The sequence below is a fragment of the Amborella trichopoda genome, chromosome 1 (genome assembly GCF_054954075.1).
Source record: "Amborella trichopoda isolate Santa Cruz 75 chromosome 1, AtrichopodaSantaCruz75HAP2 v2.0, whole genome shotgun sequence".
NCBI classification, from domain to species: domain Eukaryota; kingdom Viridiplantae; phylum Streptophyta; class Magnoliopsida; order Amborellales; family Amborellaceae; genus Amborella; species Amborella trichopoda.
In genome coordinates this window covers 8,328,566-8,349,344 of record NC_142336.1, presented here as the reverse complement: position 1 = coordinate 8,349,344, position 20,779 = coordinate 8,328,566, and the positions used below count along the sequence as shown (strand labels likewise).

Below are 20,779 nucleotides of genomic sequence, written 5' to 3'. Positions count from 1 at the left end.
ATGAAAATATTTTTAAGGCTATCACAAAGATTTCCAATATTTAAACCACATTTCTTAAAATTATTTGAAGGTAGATTTTAATTTGATTATTTGAAGAACACACGCCTAAAATTTTAAGTGATTTGGATTTGTAGAAAAAATTTAAAATTCAAATACTACCAAACATATGTGATCGTCAGATCGACCCAGATTCAATGTGGGCCGTTGAATTCATTTTTTTCGGTGAGCTAGTAGGTTCATCCAAGTTTTTTCTATATATATATATATATATATATATATATATATATAAGAAAAAGATGGGATTAGCTTGTTAGTGCACCAAATTGAACTGTGGTCAAAAGTTTCGAAATTGACGGTCAGGACGGCTTGGTAAAGTTCCACCCTTATTTCATTAAAAAAAAATATATTTTCCACCCTTATTTTATTAAAAAAATATATATATTTTTAATGATCCAGTGACACATCGGTACATAATAGTACTGATATGAGTAATGATAGCTTATCTCTCCTATACTCACTCCTATTCTCTCTCTCTTCCAAATCAATGCATTTTCTCTCTCTTCCTTGGTTTTCTTCCTCATCCATGTGTCCCTCTTTCCTCTGCTCAAACACAGGCCGCTCGCTCTCTCTCTGTCTCTCTTTCCCTTGCTCGTTGAGAAAAACCCAAAGGCCCCTCGTCTTCCCTATTCAAAGGCCGCTCATCTTCCATCTTCCCTGTGCCTTTCGCTCGCTTAAAAAAACCCAAAGGCCGCTCACTCGATCCCTGGTGTGGCCTCCCCACCCTCTCTCTTTTCCCCTGATGTTAAAGAATACCCCAAAGGCCACTCTCTCTCTCTCTATCTCTCTCTCTACCCATCGCTCGCTCGATCCCTGACTAGCCTCCTAACAGCAGCTCACCCCATCTCTATAGGTACTCTCTTTCTCTCTATATATATTTGACTCAGTTAAAATGAGTTTATATCACAAATCTATAGTATCCATTGGGGTTTATATCATAAACTAATTTGCATATGATTTTTTGGAATTATGTTATTATTTCTTTCAAAAAATTACCATTAATCGATGGAAATGGTTGATAATAGATTGTTGTACACACACGTCCCATAATTTTGCAGGTTAATGGTAAAACTACCTTTGGCATTCAAAAAAGGGGTTGTTATATTTCCTCATCAGTTTTGAACGATATTCCAAGTCAATTCATACTAGGAAAACGGTTATCTCAATTTGTCGATAAGATGATCAGAAATAAAAGCGGCGTGGTTGTTTTTTAATGAAATATCCAACTCCATGTTTATCCATCTCCGTGTTATAAAAACTTGTGATGTATCTATCTGTTGCAATTTTTGTATGTGGCAAGGTGGGTTGAGAAAAATACGATTGGTATTATTAAAACTGAAATAAATTGTATTTCTAATTTCAGTTAGAATGAGTTTATAGGTACTCTTCACTCTGTATTTGGCTCAGTTAAAATGAGTTTATATCACAAATCTGTAGTATCCATTAGGGTTTTTCCTGTATTTTTTTCCCATTGGGGTTTTTCGCCCCTGTTGCATTGAGTTTACATCACAATTATGTAGTATCCATCTGTTGCAATTTTTGCATTTGTTTCTATAGGTTGAGAAAAAATATGATTGGTATTATTAAAATTGAAATAAATTGAGTTTCTGATTTCAGTTCAACAGATTCTCTCTCAGCATCGATGTGTTTTTGTGCATTGGCTACAGAGAGAAAATACAATGGCTGATGCATTCCATGGATGTGATAGAGTGAGAATAGCATTTGATCGCATCTGATCATTTTAACAGAAGCATCCTTTAAAAAACAAATCAAATGAGTTCGTTGAGAACAAGTTTTTCTTTCAAAAATTTCTAAGCTTTGTTATGTTTATTTTTATACATTTTGATATAACATATATTATGTCTAAGCCCAATATCTTCATGTGGCATCTGATGCACCATATAATGAATTACTTACTCTTGGAAATTAGAATACATCTGTCGCAAATTTTTATTTATTTTTTCAATTGTGTCTTTCTCCCCCATTTTCTTTCCCTTTTTGTTTTTTTGTTTTTTTGTTGCATTTTTTTTTTTTTTGCCCATTGGGTTGTTTTGTCCCTACTGCATTGAGTTTATATTACAAGTATGTAGTATCCTTTTGTTACAATTTTTGCATGTGGCAAAGTGGGTTGAGAAAAATATGATTGGTATTCTTAAGATGAAGGTTTGAATACATGTGTTTTTGTAGTTTACAGTTTCACGTTAGGTAAGTCAAAAAACTGAGATGGATTCCACGAATTCAATGGGTGTGACATTCAGCACATACCCAAATGTAGGCAGCATTGATGAAATCCCGGAGGTGGTTGTGGCACCTCAAACATAGGCCAATAAATAGAAGAACCATATATAGGAATGATGTTTGGATCATAGGATGATGCATATGAGTTCTTTAATTCTTATGCATTGACTAAAAGTTTTGGTATTCGTATGGGGAGTACTCATAACAAGAAAGGTAAACGGATCGATAGGGTTTATATTTGCTCAAAGGAAAGCTTTAAACAAGAAAAACCTAATAAAAGTGGAAAGGTTTACCCTGAGTTAAGGTGTGGGTGCAAGGTTAGGATGTACATAAGTAGTCAAGAAGACGGCGAGTGGAAGTAACTAGCGTCATTAAAGATCATAATCACGATCTAGTTAGTCTAAGAAAAACTCGTCTAATTCACACACATCGATTATTGTCGAGTGCTACAAAGTTATTGATACATTCAATGAGCTCAGCAATGATTAAGCCTAGACATATTAATGACATATTTATAGAGCAGGCTGGACGGATCGACAATGTCCCTTATATACAAAAGGACATTCAAAATGAAATAGTAAGCGCTAGAAGAAAACTTAAAGGGGAAGATGGCAATTTAATTTTGTAATGGCTTTATAAAAACAACCAATCGAACCCATCATTTTTCTATAGATTGAGATTAGATGGTGATAATCACATTCGCAGTATCTTATGGGTAGATTATACATCTAGAGTTTCCTACAAGTGCTTTTCTGATGTGGTTACCTTTAATACCATATATATGACAAATACGTTTGGTGTGCCCTTTGCACCTATACTTGGTGTAAATCATAATTTCAGTACAACGTTTTTTGGATTTGCACTCATATTTGACGAGAAAATAGAATCATTTATATAAGTATTTGAAAACTGGTTGGAAGCCATAGGTGGACGGCAGCCATACATTATTCTCACTAATCAAGATCCTGCAATTTTATATGCAATGATGCAAGTTCTCTACCAAAGTAAACATCATTATTGTAAGTGACACATATTTACGAAGATCAAAGAAAAAATGTGTCTTGTCTTGCATATGCATCTTTCTTATTCAAATACATTTAGGAGGTGTGTGGCTAGCGCAACAATTAAAGAATTTGAATTGGGATGAAAATCAATGATTGATAATTATAAGTTGGAAGACAATGAATGGCTTAGTAGACTTTATGGTTGTCGCATGCAATGTGTTGATGCATACTTGGCTGGCACATTCATTGTGGGTATTACCTCTACTCAAATGAGTGAAGGGATGAATGCACACTTCAAAATGTACTTGACACCCACAACAAGCTTGCGTACATTATTAGAAGTTATTCCAAAAGTCCAAGATAAGAAGGTGCGAAAATAAAGGGAAAATGACTGAAAAGATATTCAAACTACTCCAATCTTGCGAACAGCCACTTTCATTGAGTCACATGCATAAAAAATTTGTACTCAAAATATTTTAAAGATATTTGGGGAAGAGGTGGCTAATTACTTTAATTTTACGAGGGAGACAATTGAAAACAATGGATAGGTTGCTACCTTTAAGGTGGCAGTCCCGAGGACCGGATCTAGACCCTACTTAATGAAATTCAATTGTCATGACAATTCCGATTCTTGCAGTTGTCACTTCTTTGAGAGGATGGGTCTTCTTTACAAGCATGTACTGAAGTTTTTTATGGTGAAAGATGTATTTGAAATCCTTTCACAATATATAATGAGGCGTTGGACCAAGGATGTAAAGAAGTGAGTTTTTCTTGATGACATTAGGGAACAAATTCAAGTAACATCTGAACTACCATGCTCTATTAGATATAATGAGGCTATGCAGGCAAGTCGATCCCTTGCCGAGCGTGCTTCACGAAGTATAGAGGCCATGGGTTTGTAATGTCCATGATACAAAATGGAATTCGTCAGTTTGATGAAAAGTTTGTGTGCAAGAGAGGTCTATAGGATAATGCCATGAGTTATCTCAATGAATATGACAATTCCGCTAGATGTAGTAACGTACCAAGTGGAAGTAACCATTGCCACAATATCCTTGAACCTGCACGTGCACGGACAAACGGACGACCGGTCACTAAAAGAATGAAAGCTTGTTCTGAGGGATGGAAGCCGAAGACTAAAAAAACAAAATGCGCAGTCTGCAATGGCAGTGGACATGACAAAAAGAATTGCTCGTCGTTCGTTGTGATAGGTACAATTACATACCTTTGTATTATTTTGATTTGCAATTGTGTTATCTTCATTATTGTTGATATATTTGATTTACAATTGTATTAGTTTAATTGAAATGCTAACATAAGAATTTATCTTCCTCTTACATGGCTAAGGACAAAACACATCGTAAGCTTCGGACCCATAAGACGGCAGCAGATGTGCATTGATGGTAAGAAACAATTGTTTGGAAGGCATGTTTGCAAGTTCATTTTGAAACATTTTTATATATGTATAAGTTCATATTTGTAATTTCATTTGGAACAATATTGTCGCTCATCGTAATGTGTTTTATGTCCCAGACAGAGAGAACAAATTCATATGGAACAACTTCAAAGGAGGGGTTATGTTGTTGGCTTCTTTTTTTCTTTTTTTTTGAAATGTTTGTTGTTAAACTATTGCCATTATTGATGGTGGTTGTATACCATTCACTCAAAAAAAAAGATTGTTGTATGCCATTGTACTCTTTTCACTTCCTTTTGGGTTATATGGTGATATGTAAGGTGATTGGGTACAAGGAACGAACCATGATGTAACAATGGGTTGGACTATTGAACTTTATATGAACAATTTTGCTATTGAATGGACTACCCCATTTGGAAGGTAGTTTATGAATTGTGTAATATTATAATTATCAATGCAATGTATTATAAGTATAGCAATAATTTGTCAGCCTATTTCTTGAAAGGATTTTAGATGAGTAGAATGTATACTAAATTGTCATCAGATGCTATATATTATCACTAGAGCCCGTCTCGTTGATTGTGAGTCTTTCAATTCGTTAAGTGTACAATCCAAGTAATGTTATACTACATGTACGGAGAGAGAGAGTAAGATGTGCAAATATGTAGTTTCAAAAAATTTGGTATCTAATTGGGGTAATGTATTCCTCTTTATTTCACACACATTTATGAAGGACACGTGCATTTATGAAGGACAGGTACAAAGCAATCATGTGGAGGTTCAACATTAATGGTATAACTAATTTTATAACCGATTCAATTATCCCTAATCTCTTGCGTTCAAATTATAAACGATTCAATTTTATTTGACACACATTTGTGGAAGAAATCACATACGCTCAAATTATGAGGTTCCAAAAATGTACAATGTTAATAGCAAATTATGAAAATATTCAAGCCACAAAACCACCATAAATTAACATCTACTCCTTTAGCTTTTATCATTCAAACCACTCAAGAATATTTGATGCAAACCGAAAAGAATATCAAATCATTCACAATGTACTATAAGCAAGTAAATTGTTCACCATTTAAACTACAAAACCATAAAAAATTCACACCTATTTATTTAGTTTTCACTTTTCAAATATACTAAATTAAACATTATTGTTCCATAAAAGATATAGAAATATAAGTGTATACAATTATAAGTATATAGATACCATAAAATATATATCCATTCTTTTTACAAAAAACGGAGGGCAGACATCAATACATAAATAAGATTATGAGAGTAATTTTTTGAACGTCTGCTTTCTTAGGGACTATAGCACCATATTTGCGCTTCTCTTTTTGCTTTCTCAAGGACTATAGCAACATATTTGCGTTTCTCTTTTTCAGATAGAGATGCATCTAGTCCATCAGCAATACAAGCATCTGGCCTCTAAGAGGTGAACCTTTTAACCACATGCTTAAGGGAAGGGCACCATCCTAACTAATAGTTCTGATTTTACAGTGACATGTTTTTATTTCGGAAAATTAAAAAAAAACCCTATGACCCAACTTTCTTTACAACCTACCCCCACTAATTTTTTTCAGGGAAAATTACATAAAACTCTCAAAAATAGATTTTTTAAGCAATTTACCCCCAACCTAACCTTTCCTAGCAACTTTTTTCTCAAAACCATGTTTCCAAGCAAATAGCCCTCCAACTCAAAAAGACGAAAAAAAAAAAAACAAGACTAAAATACCCTTCCCTTACCTCACACATTGACCATGGCGGTTTGGCATTTGTTTCTAGATTAATGAGCAGTCCGGCATTTGTGAGCTACAGTCTGGTAAAATTGGAAATTGTGTTTAGAACGGCCCGACAGTGTACAGTTCCGGTTCGACAGAATAGATGGGTTTGACAATATACAACCACGGTCCGACGTTTCCTTTTATTGGGATCCAAAAATGATTTGTTATGTATAAGAATATTTTTGTAAAAAAATAAAAAATGAACTTTTGCATTGGGGAGTATTTGCTATAAAACTTGATTTTTGAGAAAAATATGCTAAAAAAAATTAGGGTGGGGTAAAGTGCTTGGAAAGTCTATTTTTGGGAGTTTTATGCAATTTTCTCTTTTTTGTCACAATTTTTACCCCAAAACAAACTTTTCTAACAAATACCCCCAGTAAAACAAATTATGATTTTTTAAACCAAAATGCCCTCAACTACTTATCTTTTCCCATAACACACAAAAAGGCGGTCCAATAGTATAAACAAGCTATCCAGCAATATCCCAAAGAACGGTTTGGCAATAAGCCCAAAGTGCGGCCCGACAATGTCCCCACTTGATTCGGCACAATATCCACACGTGATCCGACACATTGTGGACTCAATTCAGCATTCTTTCTAATCATTGAGCATCTTACGGAGATGTAACACCATCGTGTACAGACAATGACATTTTTATCAACAAACCAATGACTTTTTTTATTCGCGGAGTACTTACCAGAAAAGTTTGCTTAAGGATCAAAGTTGCGATAAAAAAAATTAATTGGAAGGAATTCAACCCCCATTGATGAAATTTGAAGCTCAAACAGTGCAGGAAAAACAAATTTGTAAACACTTGCAATTGGACAAACAAACAAAGCGATACAAAATCCACTATACTATTGAAGTTCAGTTTCATTAAAAAAAAAAAAAAAAGTCCATAAATTTTCTAGAGTGATATGATCCAAGCTCCTTCCTATATAAGTTGTTTTTATAATAAAAATCAGAGACGTAAAATATGAGCTTAGGTGGAAAAGTGAGGCCTGGGCTTTACAATAAGAGTTGAGTAGGGGTGGCAATGAACCTAGACCCGACCCTAGGTCCAAAAATTAGACCAGACAAATCAGGTCTTGGTCCAATATTTGGACCAGAACACTATTCAATTAGGCTCGGGTCACGTCAGTTCAGAACCAGACCAGGCGCCACCCCAAGAGTTGAGCCAAACTTCAAATCCCAATACAACGCTAAAATCCCCTATAATGGCAAGGAATTGACTTTCATAAAATTCAAAACTCGAAAGTGGTGGGAATAATTGAAAACATATAATTCAAATAAGGGAATATATCATAAGACCATTTATTTTTTTGACCTAAAAAGGTTACAATCTTGACCGTTGGATTGATATAAGGGGGATGGTGTTGTGTCACTGATCGGGCACAAAATCCAAAACAAAATTTCTCAACATTTCAATTTTTTGGATTTCACATCCGCTAATAGTGTGACCTTGTATCGAAAGTAAATAGTCTTATAGTATACACTCCCTTCAAATAATGTGTTACAAACTACAATACTTGAAGACTTGGTATTCATCATTTTTCAAATCCATGATCGCCAACGTCAAGATGACCAATTTGAGAATTTTCCAGCATCGTAACAAAAATACACCGCTGGCTGAAATTTGATTTGCAGCTTCACCTTCTATTGTAAAGCTCTAATTAACAGTGAGGCATTACTTTCTATTGTAAAGGCTAGGCAAAACACCTTCCAAATATGACATAGAACTTTCACATAGAGGCGATACTCTTTAACATAGAACGAACTCAGAGAAAGCAGCAAGTTAACCGTTCCTTCACAGAACATGGAAAAGATCAAAAGATATGCGCCTCCTAATGAGAATGGTTGCATTGTTGGAAATCCCTTTTAGTGAACTGGATGGGCCAGATGTGCCAAGCTGATGGAAAGCTGCATAAGCTAGGGTTTATATAACAACTCCCATAGAAATAACATTAATGACTCTATTATCTAGGAAAAATTTGGCAATTTAAGAAGATCCAAGCAATCCAGATTTATAATACCCTAACAATCACATATCATAGGCCGAAGGCTATCAATGGGAAAGTAGATCTTCCCAACCCCACTCTTAACATCACAAATCACCATAGCTTCGAATGAAAAATCCAGAGAGCTGTACTCGCAAATTTCGGATGCATGAGTAGACATGAAAGAAAACACAAACAAAAACCCGGCAAGATGAGAGAGATCAACGCAACCTCCGGGCTTCTCTCTCAGACTCGAGCAAGGTGAGAATGTCACCTTCCCTGACAGGCCCCTTCACATTACGCATGATGAAACGATTCTGATCATCCAAAAACTTCACTCGAACCTGAGTCACTTGACCCCTTGATCCAGTTCTTCCCATAACCTTAACAACAACTGCGAGCTTCACCTGGGTATCCATTTCAGTTGCTGGAAGAAAAAAACATTGCTTAGAAAAAACTGATAAAAATGTCTTCTTATTTCCAAAGAGGAAAAGAAAAATGAACATGCCCCTCTTAATGAAATGTTGCTCCAACAAACACCACATTCTTCTAACCTATTGCTTCATAGAGGAACCCAAATCCCACGACCCAAAGGGACTGTCTCACACAATTAGAAGACAATATAATGTGATATGCCAGGATCCCATGGGCCAATTTATCGAGAAAATGAAATGAACATGTGCAACTTCTTCTGTGAAAACCAACAAAACATCATTTCCCGCTAAACAATTTTGTGAATCTCTCAGAAGAGCCAAATCCCTCTCTTTACAGATGCATGTAATTCACAACCCTGCTTCCGCCAAAAGCCAAAAGAGCTACACAATCACCTGGGAAGATGTGAAGGGGTGGACTCATCGAAAATGCAGCACAATAAAAGGGTGTGATTCTGCTTTTCAGGACAATTTCAAATAACTAACAGTATACACTTTAACAATGGATAGAAAATGTCAATAGAAATCCAGATGGTTGAGGTATTGATGGAAAATGTCAGAGCAGAAGAGAGCCAGAAACTGGATACTAAGGATATAGGGCACCAGGTCCAACAAAAGGTATCTTGAGAAGATCAAAGCAATCAGCAGGAGGAAGGAGGTTGACCTAAGCCAAGGTGATTCTGCTTAAAAAGGACGGACATGCACATAAGGCTCTGGCACAATCTTGCGAAATAAAAACCAGAACTAGCTAAAAGGCCAAGAAACCAAAATTACAAAAACCCATTAAACATGATAAAAACCAAATTTCCATAAAGGAAAGTAAACTACAACACAATGGACAAGAAAACCATAGTCCAACAGAATCATCACCATAGATGGTCATAAAGAGACATTAAGACCTAACAACATGATCACATCCCGCTCTGGTGGGTCCTAGACTCTGTCCACTGTCACTATCATTTAATTAAACGGTGATGACCTTAACTGATTCAGGTTTTCAGAGTCTGCAATCACAATATGGATTTTCTTATCACAATCTCCCCTATAGTGTCACAAAGTTTGAGAAATTTTTTTTGAACTTTGAGCTTTGTCAATGAAATAAATGCAGCCACCCAATTTCACATCCAATGGTCAAGATTAATTGTGACCACCTTGTATCAAAGATAAATGGTCTCATTATATACTTTCCCATACATATATATATATATATATATATATATATATATAGGGAGTCACTGCTGTACGCCCATACGCGAATGGACCAGATTGAATTTGGGCCATTCTGTGGCCGATCATGGATGTTCGATAGTGTTTGAATTTTAATTTTTTTCTGCAAATCCAAATCACTTGAAATTTTAGGCGTTAGATATTCTCATCAATGCGCACCTAATAAAAATATAAAAACAAAAAATTCGTGAAAAAAAAATTGAGCAAAATACCCCCTGAAACTTTTCGGGGGTATTTTGGTCAATTTATTTCATGTAAATATTTCTTTTGATATTTTTTGTAGATTCGCCTATTTTTGAAGAACACAAGCCTAAAATTTCAAGTGATTTGTATTTGTAGAAAATAAAATAAAATTCCAACACTATCGGACAGCCGTGATCGTCAGATCGGCCCAAATTCAATCTGTACGTACAGAATCTTTTCCCATATGTATATATATATATATATATATATATAGTTCAAATATGTCTTGCAATGATGGGTATGAATACTGTAAATAAATTAATGTGTCATAATGCAACAGACATTAAAAATAATAAAAGCATTGAGTTCTAAAATAGGGGCATGAAAACAATATTCTTTAATTTGGTTTCCAAACACGTTGTAGCAAATTTACAGTAATAAAAAAAAATTACAAGCTTGTATTTAGAAGTGAATCAAATCATCTAATTCCACTGGTTATTGCCTCGCACATTACTGGGTAACTAGACTGAATTAAACCTCTTGAAAAACTGAATAACTAAGTAAGGAATTAAAGCAAGCATTAATTATACAGGGATGAGATTTTTTTTCTTTTTTTCTGAAGTTGTTAACTGCAATTACATACAGTGATGAGTTGATTTGGACTTACTTTAAAAGAAAAGAACAATTACAATTACAGAAGCTGTAAATGATTCCTGCTGCTAAAAAGTCGCAAAACCTATACCTACAAGTCTTAAAACAAGTTCCATACTGTTTCACGGCAGATTGCAAAATTTCCCACTAAAATTGCATCACCCAAACAACAATATACCACCACGAGTGTAACACTATAACATGTACACAATTTTCTTTTACTGTTCCCACCCCAAGATGCTAAAGCAACATGAAACTCTAGGGGCAGCCAAAGATCAAAGGCCCCCTAAACCAAACTGGCAGTCACCATAAAGCTAATAAGGATGTAACCATATGGAACACCTGACAACCAGGTATGGCCAACCGACCCATTGTTAGCCCTAATAGAGATCTGCAGAATCAATCGTCCTGACAAAGTATCCTCTCTCTCTCTCTCTCTCTCTCTCACACACACACACACACACACACACATTCATGTTCCCTAAGTCTAACCATCAAAACTAATTGGTTTTACACTCTTTCAGCCCCCTAAGAAACTAATATGTCTTACATGGCATGTGGCAGAAATGTCTGTGGGTTTTCAGCGATTATATCATGCACCTTTCTCTCTCCTCATGTACCACTTGAGGCTAATAAGATGGCCAACTCACTTGGTAAGGTATGAGGAGGATTGGACTTGAGGTACCAGTTTTAAACTTCTAAGATGTTAACTCAATGTAGTTAACCAGAGTCAAAACATAGGTCAGACCAAACCCATCCAAATACGGGTATAATGTTCTCCAAGATATTATTAACATCCAAGTTTCAATTTTATGAATAGATGCAAAATTTAAGAATGCATAAATTAAAAAGACGGGCTAAAAAATCTCAAATCTGAAATAAATTCGTGACTAGAAAAGTTGATGGAATTGGAGTCCTATTGTGCATCATTACAAACAATGCCGCATCATGATAACAAATAAAAATGGAATGAAATAATTTTCAACAATGATCTTTGAACAAGATCTATTTAGCACAATGGAATAACAAATTGATAACAAGGATTCGCTAGCTTCCATTAAAACTTAATCACGTCAAGCATTGTTCAAAAAACTGCCAAGCGCCTAAGCGATCCAGAAGACTTGGGCGCATCGCCCAAGCCTAAGTGGCCAAACTAGGAGGCAGTCCCTGGGCGGCCGCCCAGGGCTGGGAATAACAAATTAATAACAAGGATTCACTAGCTTCCATTAAAACTGCATCACATCAAGCATTGTTCAAAAAAGCAGATCGCCCTACGCCTAAGCGGTTCATATGCACCCAGGCCTAAGCGGCCAAACTAGGCGGCAGTCCCTGAGCGACCGCCCATCACCCAGCCTTGGGCGGCCACCCAAGGCCTGTGCCCCACCTAGGGGCGGAAATGAGTTTTTTTTATTCTATTGAGTATTTCAAATAAAAATAAAAGCTTTTATAAGGTGGGTTTTAGGTTCATTTGAAACCTAAACCCACAAGAACCCATTTTAGATAGAAAGAAACCTCAAAAAAACTAGATTTTGTGATTTTTATTGGATCGAAGTGCTTCTCAATGTTATGGAAAATGGATCCAAACATCACCCAGGTAGATTAGATTTAGTTTTAGAGTTTTTGAATCCTATTAGACGGTGTTTTTGAATATTTTAGCACCAAAAAACATCTCCAAGGTGGGAGTTTGGAGTTCAATCAATCAAAGTAAGTGCAAAACTTTATTTTTTAGCTTCTTTGTTTTATTTTGACATGTTTTCTTCAGAATCTAATCGAAGTGGAGATCTGGATAGAAAATATTGATATAACCTGAATCCGAATGACAAAAATTGCATCAGATGCAATTATTGTGAAAAAAATACAAAAAGGGACATAAACCGGTTTAAGAAACATCTTGACGGTATTAAGGGGGATGTTGCCCTTTGTAAAAACGTTCCTGAAGCAATCAGAGAGGAGATTAAGCAATATTTGAGTTCTGTAAAACAAAAACAGGAACAAAATCCGCATCATTTGAATAGATCTATTTTGGCTCCTCTAGAAAAGTGATCCGGGTTGGAAGCATGGTCATAACCCAAAAACAAATGATACAAATTCTATAGGATGTAATTTTTGTGAAAAAGATACCAATGGGGGTATTAACCGATTCAAGAAACATCTGGCCGGTATTAAAGGGAATGTTGCTTCTCCAAGTTCTTCTATATGAGCCTAGTCCAATGGAGGTATTAACTGATTAGGCAATTTTTGAATTTAGAAGAACCAGAAAAAAATGAAAATGAGCCTACTTTAATGGAAATATTTTCTCCAAGTTCTTCTAAAAGTGGTGATCCAAGTTAGAAGAATGGTTATAGCCCGTATTCGAATGACAAAAATCGTATTAAATGTGATTATTGTGGAAATGATACTAATGGGGGTATTTACCGGTTCAAAAAACACCTTGTCGGTATTAAGGGGGATGTTGCCCCATGTAAAAATGTTCCTGAGGCTACCAGGGAGGAGATTATACAATCCTTAAGTTCAAGGAACACAAAAAGATAGAAAAGGGTAGAGCAGCCAAGACTCCTAGGGCCTCATCTGCACATAGTAAGAGGGAGGTAGAAGAAGAGGAGGAAGATGCAAATTCAGAAAAAACAGAGGAGGACGAGCGTTATATTGAAGAGGTAGATGACTCTGATGATGGCCTCGAATCTGATTCATATGTTGAGGCTTACCTTATTTCCTTCTAATGATGATGACTGAAGAATGAAGAGTTGAAGATGCTTGAGTGCTTGACTCTTGGTGTTGAGTGTTGACTGTTGTGTCCTAGACTGTATATTTTTCTGAATTTTTGTACTTTTTTTTTTTTCTTATTTTTAGTTTCTACTTTCTAGCTTCTACTATCTAACTTTTGTGTGTATCAGACTAGCAGTGTATGCTTGTATGGTTTAACTGTTTTAGCATCGTTTTTTTTGGGCCGCCCAGGTTCTGGGCACCCACCTTGGCACTCGGCGGCCTAAACCCCCACGACCGCCTGGGTGCCGCCTAACGCTTTTTGAAACACTGACATCAAGAGATCCCACCATGTCTTGTTTCAGATGGATCTCAAAATCATGGGAGTCTAATCTGAATGTGGAACCTCGGGCACAGCTGAATTGTAAGTCAATAACACAAAGGGGTATCAATTACTCACTGATAGCGTAATTTTACATTGAATTTAAATAGAAAAACAAACAATTACAACTACGAAAGCGGTTTATCCGTATATTCAGTTTCAAATGGTAATTTATATGTGAAAATATTCACACTACTGCCCTCTGCATCTGCACGTTTTAAGAAAATGCCTTCTTTCTTTTGGACTCCCTAACACTAATTGAGTGAAATTTTCCAAATTTCTTGAAAATAATGCCATCATCCAATCAACTAACTTCCCTTCACATCAGAAAATAACAAAATGCAAAAGTAATTCTGCAAATGGCACCTAAAACCAACAAATCTAAATCCCATTCAATGCATCCCATGCCCTCCCAAAATCAATCTCAATAAACCAACAAAATATACAGGCATCACAAGAATCACACATTTCACCCAATACAATCCTTATGTTAACCCTTATAAACGTTCATAACACATAAATACACAATCCTAAATCAAAACCCCAAAAACCAACCCTAGAAAACTCTAAATGAAAGCTCGAAAAACCCATGAAGAATTGTAATTCGTGTATTGATAAATCAACATCCAAGAAAGAACCCTAGGACAGATCAGTGGGCGCATAGAAAGACAAAACACAGTAAACATCAAGAGCGCATCGAAACCCTAATCAAGCAGGCAACGAGAGAACAACGAAGGAGAAAGAGACATCGAAACAAATCTGACATGGCCATGGAAGAACGCAAAGCGATTGGTTTATACAACTGACCTGTTTATTGAGAGACGATGATCTTTCTAGGGTTTCCTCAATGGAGATCCTAAACGAAGGGCTTTAATTTGCAAAAAGATTAAAAATCGTTGAACGAGTACCACATATATATGCCCTATTCTCTCTCCTTTCCTTATATATAATGTGCCCCGCTTCTCTCTCTATCTATTTATCTATCTATGAACTTCTCTCTCTACATGCCTCACTTTCCTCTCCCTATTCTTTCTCTCTTCTTTGCTCTATCTTCTTTCTCTCTATGCATGACTTTGGGCTTTTCAAAATCAGATTTAAGAGGAATTTGAGGTCCGATTATTTAAAGGATGCGATTAGTATGCGGCCAAGCACACACATGTAGAAATGTGGGCTTGACAGTAATATATTTTTTAAATATAATTTGATTCTAATTTTAGAGAATATATAATCTTTAACATGGAGATCATGAATATGAAAAGAAAAAAGAAATGAAAACTAGAAATAATAATTATAGTAAGAAAATCATTTGGAACGTTAGTTACAATTGTTTTTAAATGGACCACCTGTTTGCATCCATTTTTTAAGTTGGATGCTTTATACCTCTGGACCACATATTATAGAAATGTGGTCCAGCTCGCATGAAACAATTGTTCTTATTTAAATATGGAAAAAGTTTATATAGAGCCGAGGCTCTAAACAATCAAATTAGAGCCCACGTCAAAAATTTCACTAGAAGATGTTGTTTTGATGCCCAAATATCCTCAAATTGATCATCTCGACATCAAGATGCATAGACATGAGAAAAAAATGGATTTCAAATTTTGAAAATAGTGCATCTTGCAACGCATTTTTGGACCGTCAATTTTCAAGATTTTCAAGTTTTCATAGAGCTGCTCGATCAACACTGATTTTAAAGCTTTAAAAGATGAAAATATATTTTAAGGCTATCACAATGGTTTCCAGTATTAAAACCACATTTCTCAATCCAATTTGAAGGTGCGCTTTACTTTGATTGTTTAGAGCCTCGGCTCTATACAAATCGCACCCTTTAAATATACGGATTGTCTACAAAGAGACCATTTACCTTTTGTACAATGAAGTCACAATCAATCTAACAGGGTCATCCCCATGAACCACAGTCCAACAAGGTCATCCCCATAAATGGTCATAAAGAGACATTAAGACCTAACAACATGATCACATCCCACTCTGGTGGCTCCTAGACTCTGTCCACAGTCACCTATTTGTAATTGAATGGTGAAGACCTTAACTGATTCACGTTTTTAGAGACCACAATCACAATATACATTTTCTTATCCATAATCTCCCCTATGGTGTGACTGGCACCCCAAGGAATTGGGGCACACTATCTGTGCTCCAATATAGGACGAGGCTCAACACCCATACAATATGGTTGTGCATCACATAAAAAAAGAAAAGTTTGAATGGAATTGCAACGATCAATGTAATGAAACCTATGACATTCTCACAAAACAAAAAAAACCAAACCTATGACACCAAATTGTGCCAGGAGGAAAGAAAAATTATGAAAGGAAATGGATGCACAATAAGCATTCTTAAGACTTAACCGAGCCGCTTTCAATAAGATAGCCATTACCTCTCTAATTCCAACCCTTCCTTCCCAACTCTGCAATAAATTTTTCTATAATAATAAACACTAAATGGCAACATTAAAGGAGACCAATCTTATGGGGACATGTATAAAATTTACAAAGTTAAGACTAATGGCCTAGAAATTGACCACCTTGATCCCTTTGAGATACAAACCATCCATAAGATACAAGCACATTCCATTAAAATCTTGCTTAAGAGATAACAAGTTTAAACAATATCCAAAGTCAAACCTAGGGGAGATACAGACTATAGGGAAAGTTTTTCCACCAAGAAATTATATTTCCTTTTGTAATTGTGTGTGCATCCATAAAAGGTGAAGAATGCTCCAAAATAGTTTACAAAAATTGGCTCCGTCAAACGTAGTCCTAGGCGGCTATCTGTGTCATGAGGATACCATTCCTCTAAACGCTTTCTCATGCAAGTAAACGAGCCATTGACCTCGGTTTTCTATGAACATGTTTATAAACAATAATTTGCAAAATATAAATTGACCAAAATACGCCCGAAAAGTTTTGGATGTATTTTGGCTAATTTATTTTTTGCGAATTATTTTTTTGATATTTTTATTAGATTCTCTTAGTTTTGGAGAAAAGATGCTTAAAATTTCAAGTGATTTGAATTTATAGAAAAAAATTCAAATAAATGCAATTGTAACCATCGAATCGACCCATATTAAATCTAGGCCATTGGACTGAGACTGTGGCATTAACCAGTGGGCTAAACTCATTTTTTCCTATCTATATATTCAAATAAATGCAATTGTGACCATCGAATAGGCTCATATTATATCTGGGCTGTTGGGCTAACACTGTGGTGTTAGGTAGTGGGCTAAACTCATTTTTTCCCAGATATATGTATATATATCTATATATAGGTTCAAATATGTCATGAGATAATGGGCATGAAATTCCAAATCCTTTAAAATTAACATAGCTCACAAGTCAGATATGGAAATTTGAACCAAGCTATCCAAACAGCAAGAAATTTGCCAGAATTTAGTCAACTTTGAACACTTCCAAATGTAGCTTCCAATTTATAAAAATATATAATTTCATAATGCCTAAACCATAAACAAGGGATTATCAGCCAATAATCCAAGAGTAGAACAAGTTGGTGGAATCACATTCCTATTGTGAATAAGTTAATGAGTCATAATGCAACAGAAAATTTAAAAATAATTAAGTCATTGAGTTTTAAATAAGGGGCACGACAACAATATTCCTTAATTTGGTTTCCAAGCACGTTGTAGCAAATTTACAGTAATAAAAACAAAAACAAAATTTACATGCTTGTATTTAGAAGTGAATCAAATCATCTAATTCCAATGTTTATTGCCTCAGATATAACTGGACGACTAGCCCAAATGAAACCTCTTGAAAAACTGAATAACAAATAAGGAATTAAAGAAAGCATTAATTACACAGTGATGAGTTGATTTGGACTTAATTTAAAAGGAAACCACAAATTACAATTACAGAAGCCGTAAATGATTTCTGTTGTTAAAAGGTCGTGAGCCCTATGCCCACAAATCTTAAAACAAGTTCTATACTTTTTTTTACTGGGATTGCAAAATTTTCCACTAAAATTGTACCACGCAAACAATATACCACCACAAGTAAAATAACAATATAACATGTACAAAATTTTCTTTTAATGATCCCACTCCAAGATGATAAGCACCATGAAACTCCGCAGTATGGGCAGCCAAAGAACAAAAGCCCCAGCACCAAACCAACAGCCACCATAAAGCTAATAACGATGCAACCATATGGAGCACCTGCCAACCAGGTTTGGCCAACAGGCCCATTTTCAAGCCTGATCGAGTTCCACAGCTTCAATTGGCTCTCTCTCTCATGTTCCCTATGTCTAACCATCAAAACTAATAGGTTTTAGACATTCTCAGTCCCCTGAGAAACTAAAGATTTACATGGCACGTAATGGATATGTCTGAGGAGGGTTTTCAGTGATTATATCATGCACCTTTCTCTCTCCTCATGTACCACTTGAGGCTAACAAGATGGCAAACTCACTTCATAAGGTATGAGGAGGATTGGACTTGATGGATACTTCAGTTTTTTTTTGAGAGAGAGATGGATACTTCAGTTTTAAACTTCTAAGATGTTAACTCAACGTAATCCAGTTTTTTATTTCTATTACTTGGGCTTACATTAAGCCCAACTAAAGATATCTAGAAAATGGATGCCAAGAGTTAACAGAAGTTGAAGCAGTCAGCATGAGGCGAGGGAATCACCTGAACTCATATTATTCATCTTTAGAACGCAGATATGGACATAAATCTCTCTTAAGAGTGCTTCCAGAGAAATCGAAGACTAACATAAAGCCAACATATTACCAACATCTTTACTCTTTAGTTAACAACCAAATAAGAAACAATATTATCAATAAATCAAGTATATTATAATTCAATGGAATAAGGAAATCACAGTCCATTAAGGGCTGCTGTCCAATGAATTGATGGAAACAAGAAGACAGAGTGACAGACAAGCACTGTCAGGTATCTCCCAATCAACTCCCCTTCACATAATATAATAACATCATGCAAAAGTATTACTGTAAATGGCACCTAAAACAACAAAACTGGACCCAACTCAATGTATCCCACATCCTACCAAAATGAATATCAATAAACCAACAAAAACAAATTTATACAGTCCTTCTTATAACCCTAATTAACGTTAATAATCCCATAAATATGCAATCCTAAATCCAAACCCCAAATAATGACCCTAGAAAGGGCTAAATGAAATCCCAAGAAACCCCAGAAGAATTGTTCTCCTTCCATTGAAAAATAAACATCCAAGAAAAAACCCCTAGGACGGATCAGTGGCCGCATAGAAAGACAAAACACAGTAACACCAAGAGGGAACCTTAATCAAAAGGGCAACGAGAGAAGTAAGAAGGAATTTGGTGGGAAAAAAATACTGTCAGATGATAGAGATAGTGAGAAACATAAAACTCAAGTCCTAGAAAGAACGTTCTTTTTCAGAGAAGAAAAACCCTAGAAAGAAAATCCGAGAGCATAGAGGACCCATAAGGACTGCATGGATTGCACATGATAAACCTTAGAAATCAGTCAAAAGAGCAATAAAGGGTAGTAACATTTTAGAAAATATCAGATACAACAATGGAAAAAGCAATTATAGTTTACAGAAATGAAATTGGCGATTGGAGAGCTGACCTAGGAAAACAAGATTTCTAGTATTAGGGCTTTCTCGATCACAAGCGCAAAAAAGCAGGTCACCTCGATCTTAGAGAGATGAGCACGCAGTGCAGAAGTGGCCTTATATCTCTTTTCTCGGTCTAGGGTTCCTGAAATTTTCTCATCAAGATGGTGCTTTACCCTTGAAAAGGATCGCAATTTACATTTATGCCCCCAAATAGAAGATAATTACGATTTCGTACTCCTACCGGGCCCCGCTGGAGAGGGGTGGCAATCCGGTTGGGAACCCGCTCACCCGGCAGGTCAAACCAAAAAAGGGCTAGGTCTGTGTCCGGGTCAGGGTCCAGGTCGTGGTCGAACGGACCCATCCCAACCCAGTATAGAATATTTTAAAAATATATAAAATATAAACTATACTGTGTATAAATTATATATTTAAAAATAGGTGCAGTTTGCATAAGGATGCATTCGTAGGTATAGAGGTAAGCTACACCTTTAAATTTTATCATGGTATATAATTTTGATGTAAAACATTTTTAGGATTATCTCAAAATCTATTTTTATATCTAATTATAAAATTTTAAATTTTAAAAATGGTTAAAATCAAGTAGATCTATAAACATATTGAAATCTTGAAAATGGACGGTATAGATAATATGTTGTAAAATGCACTATTTCTAAGACTTAAAATCTTTTGATTTTTCATAATCATACATCTCGATGTCGAGATGATCAATCAAAGGGTTTTTCAACATTAAAACTACCTTTTCCGATGGATTTTTTAAGGGCATCCGTAGCTCTATATTATAAAGTTGCATCTTTATATAAATTTTTTTGTTTAAAAATTTCAAGACTCAAGTCTACGTTAGCCATTCGAGTCTGGGCCCAGGTAAAAATTAGCCAGGTCAGACCCCTACCCAACCCGGCCTGTTGGAATTAGGGATCGGCAACCTTGGTTCCCTTTTTTCTTTATTTCACTCACATTTCTTCACCAATTCTTTGAGCCCTCATTGAGATCTATATAACTTTTTTTTTTTTTTGATAAAAAACCAAGTAGAAGAGTATGAGGGAAAAAAGTTATTCAAAAAAATTTTACT

The 20,779-nt window shown here is 35.6% G+C and overlaps 1 protein-coding gene and 1 long non-coding RNA gene across 3 annotated transcripts; one reads left to right on the top strand and one right to left on the bottom strand.

The window, feature by feature from the left end:
* Positions 1-500: 500 nt before the first annotated feature.
* Positions 501-5,192, top strand: LOC105421301 (uncharacterized). 2 transcript variants are annotated; one of them, XR_002282389.2, is made up of 4 exons: positions 501-910; positions 3,937-4,510; positions 4,647-4,702; positions 4,833-5,192. It is a non-coding gene; the product is annotated as an uncharacterized LOC105421301 (long non-coding RNA). The 2 variants fall into 2 exon arrangements; XR_966943.3 differs by lacking the exon at positions 501-910 and having other exon boundaries at positions 1,128-4,510.
* A 3,275-nt stretch (positions 5,193-8,467) lies between these two features.
* LOC105421302 (small ribosomal subunit protein eS28) lies at positions 8,468-19,780 on the bottom strand. The gene is made up of 2 exons (XM_011628203.3): positions 19,701-19,780; positions 8,468-8,936 (listed from the first exon to the last, which is right to left on the bottom strand). Exon 2 carries the CDS (start codon positions 8,926-8,928, stop codon positions 8,731-8,733), a length of 198 nt encoding a protein of 65 aa, XP_011626505.1. The 5' UTR covers positions 8,929-8,936; positions 19,701-19,780; the 3' UTR covers positions 8,468-8,730.
* Positions 19,781-20,779: the final 999 nt, after the last annotated feature.